Source organism: Rhodamnia argentea, chromosome 1 (assembly GCF_020921035.1).
Source record: "Rhodamnia argentea isolate NSW1041297 chromosome 1, ASM2092103v1, whole genome shotgun sequence".
Lineage (NCBI taxonomy): Eukaryota > Viridiplantae > Streptophyta > Magnoliopsida > Myrtales > Myrtaceae > Rhodamnia > Rhodamnia argentea.
In genome coordinates this window covers 25294129-25306761 of record NC_063150.1, presented here as the reverse complement: position 1 = coordinate 25306761, position 12633 = coordinate 25294129, and the positions used below count along the sequence as shown (strand labels likewise).

General features: G+C 40.9%; 2 protein-coding genes across 3 annotated transcripts in view; one reads left to right on the top strand and one right to left on the bottom strand.

Annotated features, from left to right (window-relative positions):
* Positions 1–12633, top strand: part of LOC115728661 (disease resistance protein RUN1-like) — a 1102447-nt gene that overhangs the window by 956438 nt on the left and 133376 nt on the right. The gene's annotated exons all lie outside the window — the stretch shown is intronic.
* Positions 5464–9126, bottom strand: LOC125313783 (probable protein phosphatase 2C 35). The gene is made up of 5 exons (XM_048274075.1): positions 8209–9126; positions 6761–6892; positions 6157–6351; positions 6021–6078; positions 5464–5943 (listed from the first exon to the last, which is right to left on the bottom strand). The coding sequence occupies exons 1-4, from the start codon at positions 9124–9126 to the stop codon at positions 6076–6078; spliced, it is 1248 nt and encodes a 415-aa protein (XP_048130032.1). The 3' UTR covers positions 5464–5943; positions 6021–6075.

Below are 12633 nucleotides of genomic sequence, written 5' to 3'. Positions count from 1 at the left end.
ATACAGAATTTGTGGGAAGGATAATCATACAATCTCTTGCATAGCTGTGTTGTATCCTTGGTCGCATCGCCGATGTGGTCCGATAGATCGAGCACCATGTCGGCTAATGTCATTTGGGCGACGCCCACCGCACCGAACACCATATCATGCTGATTGAGTAAAAGACACAGCATGTAGTCGGAGTGGATCTTATTGAATTCTTTTCTCTCGTTTCTTTACGTGGGTTTCTCCATATTGTACCAAATTTAAGTAGCAATATGCCAACACAAAATACTGGAGTCGTAACTATCCTGGTTGACATACCTTAAAAGATCGTCGCCATCTGCACCCTCCGGTTTATATGGGAGAAATAGATCACCTCTACCCTCGTATATCTCCCTCACCTTTGTCTCATCAAAAGCGTACTCGGATTTACGTCTCACCTCCTTAAAGATAAAGATCCATAGATCCTGAATAGAAGGATTCTTGGACACCTACCTCATATTCGCAATCTTGAATGTTTCCCTCGGACCACAAAGTCCAGCGATTGTCTCGCTAGCTTGATGGAAACAAGAGATTATCTTCTCAGCCATAAGCCATGGAAAACTGCAGATATTAGAAAAAGCGGTGTTGCCCCAACTCTAATCATGCTTATGCAACTTTCTCGGACTCTCCTTCAAGAACTCGGATAAAAGGTTGCAAGTAGAGATGGATTTTGACAACCTTTGAAATATGAATGGTGTATCTAAGACATTATACATAGGGTTATCGTTAGGCTCTGCTTTGCATTTCGCGGATCGGGGCTTCCCGAGGGTATCCGTGGCGGATAACAACCCGTGGAAAATGAATTTATTTTAGCTAATCCTATGTTGTACCACTTGATTCCGGCAACAGTCCAATCGGAGAAATGAGCATGAATAGAGCTATCACATCAAGAGTTATCCCTCCGAAAATAAGGGAATAAGTAATATCCACTTCAAGTTCGTGGAGCCCACGCTTCTTCAAGCGATTGAACAAGATCAAAGCAATTGCAAGGTCGGTGAGGCTACAAAGTGGAAAATGTAGCTCCACTTGGAACACATTACCGACTAAGGGTGTCAAAAAAACCCAAACGGGCCCGACCCGGCCCGGTCCACAAATTCACCAAATTTTTCGGCCTTTTCGGGCCGGGCTTCGTTACTATCCACGTAAGGCTCGGGCCGGGCGGGCTCAGGCTTTTTTGACACATACGTTTTCTTTTTAATTTATTTTCTTTTCACTTTTCTTTTTATATATTTTTTCATTCGACGGACTTGGCAAGTGATTTTGATTCTAAAAAAAAAAAGAATTCGACCCGACCCGACCCGACCTGGCCCAAAAAGTTGGGGCATATGTAATTTATGCTTGGGCCAGGCTGAGACTCGGCCCGACCCGGCCCGTTAACATCCCTATTACCGGTGCTTTCATGTGAAGCACTTCGTACATAAAATTGAGTTCGATCGATATCACCCTCAATGCATCCATCGCACAAACCTTGTAGAAATAATTTCGACTCTTTTCACGTTCATAATTTTTTAACATGATGTTGATGTTGATGATGTTCGCGTTCATAATTTTTGAACATGAGATCTCCGATGAAGACCTGAAATATTTGAAAGAAGCAATAAGCATGCTTTATCACAATGCTCTCTGCAAGCGTTGCTTTTTGTTTATCGGATTACTGTGCCCCTGGTGCATTGAGTTCTTCCTCCATCTCCAAATATGTGCCATGTATTAGTTCATGCCGTCAGAGCATTGATTCCTTCAGCCTCGGGAGGCTCGAGAGATGAAGTGACAGTATCATCTCTGCGTTTTTTATGATCCTAGTAAGAAACACCGGTATCGTTGGGATCACAAGCGACTTGTCACTCGAAGATATCCGCACAAAGAGGTCGATAGCGGCACCAACTTGAAAGATGAGACCGAGCATGTGCCGTCCCCAAATCGAATTGTCCTCCAAAGAGAAGACAATGATGGTGTCCGGGCCGCCAAGATAGACATGGCCACGGGCCGTGAACCACCGATTCTGGTTCGTGGCCATGATGGAACCGGAGCCGGCCCTTGAAGGGGCGGTTTTGGTTCCGGTTCGGAACCTCCTATTCCGGGCCGGTTCAAGGCCCGATTCCGGTTTCGAATTTAAAATTTAATTTTAAATAACAAATTATGAAATAAAAATAAATAAATTATCAATTATAATTATAATCAAATTATACATTGTAATCAAATTTGGGAGGAAAAAAAAAGGGAGAGGGAATGAGTTTGAACTTAATGAATTATTATTAAGCGCTTACATATCTTCTTGGGGACAGAAAAATCAAAACCCATGTAGTTTTTTTACCTTTGATAACCCCAACTTACTTCATCGTCAATCGTCGCTACCCATTGTAGTACCCGTGGCGGTGGTATCTCAACTATCATCATTGAAGAATTAGTTGTCTCGATCCAACTTTTTTTGTCGAAATTTAGCCTTTGTCCAATCATGGACACAAGCTTGAGCCTCCATGGCATCCGGATTTAATCTTGAACGGCGGTCGTCCAAAATTAATCTTTCAGCGCTAAATGCTTGTTCAACAACAACCGTTGAAGAATGGGTTGTTAACATCTGTCTTGTGATGAGAGCGGGGATTGGGAATTGGGTTGAATGAGTCTTCCACCACTCAAGAATTTTGAAATCTGCGCCGTGTTCAGAATCACGGAACCGAAAAGCAATGGTTAAATAATTTTCTAATTCAAAAATATTACCTATTGCTCCCTTTTTATTTTTTTTGTCTATTAATGAGCAGATTGTACCCTCTACTAGATCTACTACTCTCCTCCCTTTGTGAGGCACTAGGTTGAAAAGATCCACTATCACCTAAACCATATTTACTACAAAATTCATTATATAATGCTATTATAACGTTTTTAACCTCTTATTGTATAGTTTTAATATCTACTGTTTCATTCAAATGTAAACAATCATAATAATAATCATTTAGATAATCATACAAACCATTTAATTTAGTACGTGGATCGAAAATAATAGCAACCAAATAAATAAGAGCAATGCGAGCATAATAATGTAGCCATTTTGCTTTCATTGCTATAATAGTCGGAGCTAATTGAACATCTTGCTCATATTCACAAAAAATACCAACAATGTTAACACACTCTATTACAAAAAGTTTTGCAAAGCCTTTTTTTGTTTTTTATAAACCCTAAAAAGTTCGCATTTAAGAGTAGTTCTCGGAACAGGTTTTGCTTACGGAGTACATGCAGTGTTGATAAAAAAATTTAAATCAAAATTTTCACCAGTAGTGAAAGGTAAATATTCAATGGTAACATATTGAGCTAATGTTTCTTTATAAAGTTCATAATTATAACGAAATAAAGGAGAATTGTTAGTATTGGCGTACTCGAAAATTTGTTGTTGCCTGGTGTTGATCCCCGCTTGCGTTGCATGTTTTTACGTCGGATGCCGACGGTATGTTCCAAAGCCGTCTCCTTTATTAAAATTGTATGATTTCATACAATATTTACAGTTTATCTTGTACTTGTCTCCCCTTACATGTACCTTGTCGAAGTGTTGCCGTAAGTTGGATGTACTCTCCAGGGCTTGCCGTTCTGGCTCCTTTGTTGTCGACGTTTCTTTGACACCGGTAGGAGGATGAAAACTTTCTTGCGTTGCGATGTGCGCAACGTTGGGAACATAGTTGATATTATCATCTTCATCTACCCAATATGTAAACTCACGAGGATCATATTGATCATGAGGTTGAGGATAATCGGATTCCCCCATCCCCATCGGGCTCTTTCCCCCGTCACCGCCTCCGCTTCCACTTGCTATTTTTGTCAGAAAATTGAGCGGAAAGCCGATTCAGAAAATTGATAGAATTGAGCCGGGATTGAGCGGATTGAGAGAATTTAAGGAAATTTAAGAGAAATTGTGAGAAAAATGAAAGGGGAGGAATGGTATTTATAAGAAATTTAGAAGAAAAAAAATTGGGGGGGGTTGATAATTGCAACGGCCATAAGGGGGGGAAGCTCTTTCCCCTTTTTTTTTGGGAGGCCGATTCCTAATTTTTTAAAATTGGAACCGGCCCATGAGGGGTCAGGCCTGTTCCGGTTCGGAACCACCGGTCCCGGTCAATGGGTCGGTTCCGGTTATTCCACGGGCCGGTTCTTGGCCCAAACCGGCCCGTGGCTATGTCTACACCAAGATGTAACAAGAGAAATGAGGACTATAATGCCAAAAGTGATATGTCTACTTTAGCTACATAAGCATACGAATTGCTTTGGTTATGAGAAATGAGCCCAATCCCGTATACAATTACCGAGTCAGCCATCAAGTAGGCCAACCACAAGAGGAAACGATGCGGTGGTTCACTATTTCCTTCCTAACGGGTGCAAATAGAATGAGAAATACATGAAGCGAAAGGCTCAGCAGGATGGAACCTCGGATGTTCCATTTGTTCCACAAATCCGAAATAGAGCTAAATGCCATATTTTTGCTTAGTTTGAACTTTATCTATCCTCTTAACATACTTTTGACTTGTATAGGAGAGAATGGTGGGAGATGTCCTTGCTTGTTTGTAAGAAGGAAGAAAAGAATCTATTCAAGAATGCAAGAATGTAAAAGAAATCGTGAACCAACCATTCCACGAATGAACGTAAGAAAGGTATCTTGTACATCAAATGGTAAAAGAAAAGTATCTACATGATGTGTGGGACAAAAGGGAAGATAGTTGCATAGAGTGATCGGATAAAGCATTCACAACGGCTCAAAGCTACGAATAGTGACAGAGCAAAGGAAGTGGGAGAAGAGGAAAAGTAGACTCGCATCTCCTCTTTCAAGTTTGTAATCAAAGAACCAAAAAAAAAAGAGCATATTTTCCTCATGCAAGAGAAAATTCCCAAACTGAAATTTTCTCTTCGTGTGATGATTAGTGGCTACTTTGAAGAAATGAGCAGATTCCTAGTAGGGATCTCTTGCGGCGGGCATTGTGCTCCAATGGCTCTTTATAACAATCTGAAGATAGACAGAACAACATTCAACGCACAAAAAAAATAAAATAAAACATTGAAGATCATAAACTAACCCTCCTTTAAGAAACGTATAAAAAAAGAACGACAAACTAAATGCACTTTTCAGCAAAATTCATGACTATACCAAGGATCGTTGAGCCAAGTTCCTGGTCTCATAATCGCGTGCGTTTGCAAGATAGCACTGACAACATCGTGTAAGTATAAAAAATACACGAAAAATCGCGTGCCTTGAAAAAAAATGTTCTCGTGATGAACTATCAAACGTGAATATAGCGTTTCTCATAGACAGAGAATTTCGAACATTCATCCTCGACCTCCACCACATGCGCTCGCTTGAGTCCCATCTTAAAACAGACGCAAATGAAGTCTCCTTTCAACAGTCAACTAGATAGACAGTGTATTTTCAGTTCTCATCCAACGGAAAAGTCGAGCTTTGCCAAAGGAAGAAAGGCGGTTAATTATAAACAGGCGGCTAGTATCTCAGCACCAAGACAGTGTGCATTCTCAGTTCTCATCCTATCTCTTCTCCACGCACAACATCATCATGCTAGACCTATCACCAACAGTTCTGTTCGCGCGAAACTCTGGCCACGGTAATGTCAGAGAACTTTCGACTGCACTGCTACACAAAGTTTCTCACCGCCGTCACCTTACAATTCACAGCCCTATTTCGTCGCAAGCTAAACTAAAATCAAACTTCAGTTCTTATTTTTCAACTACCTCTTTACATTTTGGATATGCAGCCATGCGCGAGCAATGCTGCAGCTGTTGGGCTGGTGCTGTGTTCTTGCAGACAGTGTGTTCTTCAATTAGCAACGGATTTATTGGCAAAGCCGGACATAGCCTCGGCCTTTCAATTGCTACCAAATGATGCAGTCGAATCTTTTTGAGCCATCAGTTGGTTAACAATTCACATGTCTCCTACAACCAAACAAACATGAATGGTCAAACGAGATATGCCCACTTGTTAATAATTGAAGCTGAGATAAAACATTTACCATGTCTTCCTATCTCAGGATATTAGGCAGCTCAAAGAATGTCCTTTCATCAAAGCTACTGCAGAGAATAAGGGAAGATACTGTTAAGATAAGCCCCAATCGGGTTGGGAAGGTGACTTGGACGTAGTTTACTCACCGACTGTGGTGATCGTAATGGAGATGGGACAACAATCGCATGACTTCGGTTGTTAGAAATGGTGCGCTGGTAAGTCTCAAAAACAGAAATCTCACTCCTCATCGATCTATACATTTCTGATGCAGTCGTAAAGGATGAGTTGGAGCTTCCTCCTCCCATTCTTAAGGATGCTGTCCTTGCAGCATTGGCACCTGCCTAGAGCAATCACTAGAAAGTTAGAAATCTATGACTTCAGATGACGTAAGAACAGGACATAACACGAAGAAGCAGCAGGAAGAGAGCATCAAACTTAAGATACAGAAAGTCATTAAATTCATTCTAGACGCAAGAATTCTCATGAAACGACAAATCCCATTACATGCATCTTCCTAAGACATGAGCTATTACAACTGCAAGAAAGAAAAATATGCAATGGTCATGAATCTAATCATGAGTGAAAACTAATGTCAATAATCTCTTGTTGCCTTAGACACTTCCCAAAAACCCAGAAATAGACATGTTCACAGTTAGGAATAATCAACAGACAAAAATAGTGAAAAAGAGCTAAAACAATCTGCTGTAAAGCAGCCAGACAACCAAAAAAGAGGGGAAGAAAGATTCATACATGACACAAGTCTTTAACATGTACAATAATGATTGTTATATCATCCGTTCGGTTTTCATGAGCCAACCATTGTTTATATGATTCTCCAGCAATGGCAGCGCATGCATCTCTAGGATCAGGATAACTTGCTACCTGTATGAAGTAACGTGAATAAAATAAGTTCAGTGGAATATGGAAATATAAGATGCAAAGTAGTCCAATGTTCACGAGATCACCAGAATGATCCCATGTGAGGAGCTGACACAACAATTTCAGATATTGCACAACTTAAGTTTCAAATAAACACAGCAGAAACAAACTTCCAATCACACACTGAAGTCCAGATGCTATGAGCAGTGCCTGCTAGTGGGCTGCTTACTTGTATACATTTCCACAAAATCAAAGTACAATGCCTTATTAGTCATCTAGTTTCAATAGCAAAATATATCCAATGTAGAAGCAAATTATGCATGAGATTGCTAGGTGACTGTGGAAAAAAGAGCTGGACAGTAAGGGGCATCATGGTTTTGACGAGGGTGCAGACGAAGTGGAGAATTACCTTAGATAAACTGTTATACGAGGGAAGACACTCAAATGGTAGATAAAACTAGTACAAGGCAAGGATGCGAAAGTAGAAGTGTGGTCAAGATGGTCAAGGCATCCATGAAGAACTGATGGTCCAAAAAGCTCAAATGGGACCTCCAGGAGATCGCAGAGGAGATATCCATGTTCGATAGGAAAGTCAAGTTGTAAGAAGTAAGTAGTTTGCGCGGATGGAATACTGCTTTTGATAGTCCCCAATTTTTTTTCTTACGATTTTTCCAACAAAATATCAATCTGTTTTTGAGTTCCGATTTGCTTGGACCAATACATCATTTTCTTTTAGTTTTTCTGGGATGAGGAAAAAAGTTCAATGTATAGCACAATGAAATATCAAAAGGAAGAATAGCACGGCGAGTGTCAATGAATGCCTGCTACTTTCTGTATTTAAAAAAATTGTTATTTGTAGAATATGCCCTAGCAAAAGCATAACACTATATTCGGAGAATTGTAGGCATAAACATGCACGTAAGATTAGCAAGCATTAACAAAACATAAAGATAGAGATGCAAAACAGATTCGTCAGTTTCTTCGTCCTGCTTTTGCTACTGCATTTGCCTCTTCCAGTTACAAAAATCCTCGAGGAGTATGGTTTTGTTAGTCAACTTAAGTAGATAAAAAATAAACAAGAGCACAGTGTCAAAGTGCAAAGCAAAGGATGATGGCAAAGTTCTTTACAGTCGACTGCTCCAGATCATCCATTTTTCTAGTGCAGCAATATACACCCTAAGAGAGAATCATTCAATATCGATTTGTTGTTGGTGGGGTACGAGGACAGCAACAGATTGAACATATAAATAGAACAGCAACAAGATGCATTGGGTTGAAAATGGCTGCCAATCAATTAAGAATAGGAAGAAAAGCCTTACCATATCGACAACGGCTTGGCTAGAGAGAAACTCGAAAACTCCATCACTTGCAACAACAAAGAACAAATGATCAGGTGTGAGCTGAACCGTGGACACTTCAGGATCGGCAATCACACCAATTCTCCCAGCTGTACTATCTCCTACACTCCTCGTGAAGGCGGTGCCGGGATACCTTCCATTCTGAACCCACAGCCTCGGAGGATCACTGCCTCCACTCTCTTCATCACCCCATGTCTGTATATCAGGATCCTTTAGCCCATCCAATTGATCTTGGCTCAGAACCGTGGCTCCACAAAGCTTCACTCTCTCATACTCGTCTCGCCTAAACGGGGTTTGATCAGAGGACAAATTCTCAGCTAAAACTCTGTCGCCAACTTTAAGCGCGATAACTGCCCTTGAATCACCCACATTTGCAACAAGAAGCTTATCCCCAACAACAAGAACTGTAATAGCGGTAGTACCACTCATCGTGTCGTCTATCTCGCTATCATGCAACTCGTGATTTGTCCTTACAAACGCCGAACTGTAGGCGTTAACAGGATCGTCCAATAGTCTAGGGTCATTTGCTAAGATATCCACCAATCTGTCCCCAACGAAATTGGAACACTGGGCACCAAATAGACCATGCCCATCAAACACACCAAAGAAATGGAGATTTGGGTTACCCTGAACTTGGGTCCGAATGCAAAAGCTATCTTCGTTTTCCTTGTCAGGCGAATTGGGGTAGTAACCACGCTGCGTCAGAACAGAGTACTCCAAACGAAAGTTGCGTGAAGGAACAGGCACACACTCTATGGACCTCTCGGTGAGTATGTGCTTTCCATGGACACTGAATTGACTCGCCTCTTGAAACTCCCGAGAATCAGAGTCGGAAGATCGTGGGCGGTGCCCACAAGACTTCCCATGCGCACAGCCCATGAAGGATGACCCTTCAGGGAGGCCGAAAGCAAGAATTTCCCCACAGTAGACCACCTGTTTGATAAAAGTTCCGAAAAAAAAGACGGCCCACAAAAACTTCGGGTTCAGAGTCGCCTTTGTCCGCAACACCTCCAGAAAATCGGCAGATGGGCCCTCGCAGGAACGAACTCCGAAGCTACTAACGTGGTCATGTCGCGCGGGTGGCAATACCCAGGAGCAGAATTCGGAAATGCAGCCAACAAACCCTCAAAGCAAAGACAGCTAAGCCGGCTTCTGTGAACAACGCAGTCTTGCTCGAGGGGTTTCCGAGAAAAGATGTCAAGATCGGCGTGGAACATCCACAATTCAACAAGCAAGGAACTTCGCTTATCACCACCAAAATTCAAGAAAAGCCACCGAATCAAATCCCAAAAATACAGAGAGAGAGAGAGATAAGAAAAAGCGAGGAACTTTTCCGGCTGATCAGAGACGGCGACAGAGGGGGGTGTTTACCGAGGGAGCTGTAGTTGGCTGCGGGCGCAAGATCACGGCTCGAGAAGGGAGCAGAGCGGACTGAAGGCAGTTTAAAAAAACCAGCGAGAAAGAACGAAATTCAAAAGAGAAACGGCAGCGCAGAAGAGTAATTGAATGCGAACTTATGGGCGTGAAAATGAACGACGAATGAATGATGATTCGATTCGAACTGGAGAGAGAGAACGAGAGAGAGAGGGAGGGAGGATCTCAGGATGCTACACGTTGCGTGCGTGAGTGGGTTTTGTCTTGTCCTCTCCGGCTCAGGAGCCTAGAGGATGCCAAATGGACCCGTGGGCCCGGAACCAGCCCGTTAACCGGCCCGTTGACCGGGCCCACGGTTCCAACCCGGTTTTTTTTTTTTTTAAAAAGGAAGTAGGTTTGATAAAAAAATCAATTGTGCTTTGGAACCGGCGGTTCGGAAGCGAACCGAAGCCCGAGATTCCACCTTTTTTGGAACCGGAACCGCCGGTTCCTACACTGGAACCGCCGGTTCCGTTGAACCGGCCTTCTCTACAGGAGCCCCATGGCCCCCTCTCCTCTCCTAGAACCCCTCTCACTCTCCTCTCCTCTCCTAGAACCCACACCCTCTCATGAAAATTTCCAAAAAGCAGAGGAACTTGAAAAATAAAATGGAGCTTTGTTTTGATTCCTTGGCTTCTCTGTTTCAATTTTCAAATTTCAGTTGCCCGACTCTCTCTCTCTTTTTCCTTTTTGAACTTTCAAAAGTTTGTTATCTCCACGAAAATTCATGTATGACTCTTTGTTAAGTGGCCATCTAAATGGGCCATTAAGTACTTAGCCAGAACAATGTTGAAGTTACAACATACTAAACGTTCCTATGAAGCATGTAACTTGTATTTTGAAATTCGAATTTTCGAATAAATGCCAAACTTCTAAGGAAAAAATTCATGAAAAATCACAAATTATAACCATTGTAGTATATTTACCCTAAATTTTTTTTTTTTGTGTTCAGCTTCCCTCTATGTAATTTGCGTCTTGTAAAGTTAATATGCTACTTACTTTACCAAAAAAAAAAAAATCTATTCAAAAACCCAAGATTGTAAAAGAAATAGTGAACCAACCATTCTCAGGATGAACATAAGAAAGGTATCTTGTGCATCAAATGGCAAAAGAAAAGTATCTTGCACATGATGTGTGGGACAAAAGAGAATATGGTTGCATAGAATGATCGGATAAAGCATTCACACCGGCTCAAAGCTACGAGTAGCGACAGAGCGAAGGAAGTGGGAGAGGAGGAAAACGTGCATTTGCATCTCCTCTTTCAAGTTTGGAAAAAAAAACAAGAGAGCATATTTTCCTCACGCAAGAGAAAATTCCCAAATTGAAATTCTCTCTTCGTGTGATGATTAGTGGCTACTTTGAAGAATTGAGTAGATTCCTAGTAGGGATCTCTCGTGGCGGGCATTGTACTCCAATGGTACTTGATAACAGTCCGAAGATAGACAGAACAACATTTAACGCACATAAAAAAAAAATTGAAGATAAAAAACTTAGCCTCCTTTAAGAAACGTATAAAAAAAAAGAATGACAAACTAAATGCACTTTTCAGCAAAATTCGTGGCTATACCAAGGATCGTCGATCCAAGTTCCTAGTCTTGTAATCGCACACGTTTGCAAAATAGCATTGACAATATCATGTAAATATCAACAATACACGAAAAATCATGTGTCTTAAAAAAAATGTTTATTTTTTTTTAAATGTTTATTTGAGTGCCAACTCCGGTGAACATCGCCGGAAATCCTACATGACATCCCTTATAGCGCTTCATTCCCAGTCTGAAAATACTTATGTCTGCATGTATGAGTCTTGATACAGTAAGTTGAACCATCGACACATAACAATTCTCTTTTTTTCGCATTGAAAACTGTCCATTTTTTTGCATATTGCATGAAAGTTACGATGTGGAGCACATTCTCTGTCGTCGATTATCTTAAACCACAGCTAAATCGGATTATACATAACAAGCTTTATCTTTACGGGACGCAAAACATGGCTTTATTAGTGCATGCAGACGGACATGCTCATATCTTTTCCCCTTTGCCCTTCCCTTTTCTCTTATTCATTCATTTTGGTTCATTTGATTTTCACTTTTGTATATTGAATTGTCTACCTACACACACATATGTAAGTACATATTCCCATTAGCTATAGGGCGCGTATGGCAACTCTTCTACTTCATAAACCAACTTCTATCCTGAGGTTAATGTTTTCTACTTCCTGCTCCAGGGAGTTGATTTCTAATAAGAGAAAAGCAGTTGATATCGGGACAGAATTTCTGCTTCGAGAATAGAAATTCGTTTCGTTACGATTGAAAATTTCCACTTTTGGAATATCATTAACACAAAATCTTCTACGAAAAGTTATTGTCGGCGGCAAAAAAATTTCTACTTCATTTTTAATTTTAAAAAATAAAAAAATATTATTTATTTTTTACTCCAGCAATGAGACACAAGAACTCGAAGGTGGCGGTGGGCGGAGGCGGGATTGGGAGAAAGATGAAAGTGAAAAGAAGCCGGAGTGATAGAGAAATTGATGTTGAGAGATTTTTACTGAAAAAGAAGTAACTTTTCTTAACTTTTGAAATTGGCTCAAAAACAACTTTCAAAAGTAAAAATTTACTTAAGAAATTATATTTACAAATGAATTTCTGCTCTAAAAGTACTTTTAGAGCAGAAATTTTTTTACAAAAATAGTACCATGCGCTCCCTATAAGGCTACAAAACCCTCATCAACCAGCTCTTTACCAATTCTTCTTCACTTTCCAAGCACAGCAACGACTGTTAACAAGAATTCCAATCGCCATCTTTCTCTTCACTGTTTGCAGAGATGAGCGACCCACTTCAAGAAAGATTTAAAAAAAAAAGGGAGGGAGGGAGAGGTTGATCCACACGCCTGCTCACAAGCACGATCCGCACACACCTCGCCATCCTATCTTTTCGAGTTAGATAACTCTCCAGAAGCAAGAAAAGTCT

Bases quoted from the DNA above. Each gene is read 5' to 3' on its own strand.
- LOC125313783 (XM_048274075.1), bottom strand. From the start codon at position 9,126: ATGGGCTGTGCGCATGGGAAGTCTTGTGGGCACCGCCCACGATCTTCC. The intron at 6,893-8,208 runs GTAAGGCTTTTC...TACTTCATACAG, and splicing joins GCCAAGCCGTTGTCGATATG to GTAGCAAGTTATCCTGATCC. The intron at 6,352-6,760 runs GTATGAATCTTT...TGATTGCTCTAG, and splicing joins ATGTTAAAGACTTGTGTCAT to GCAGGTGCCAATGCTGCAAG.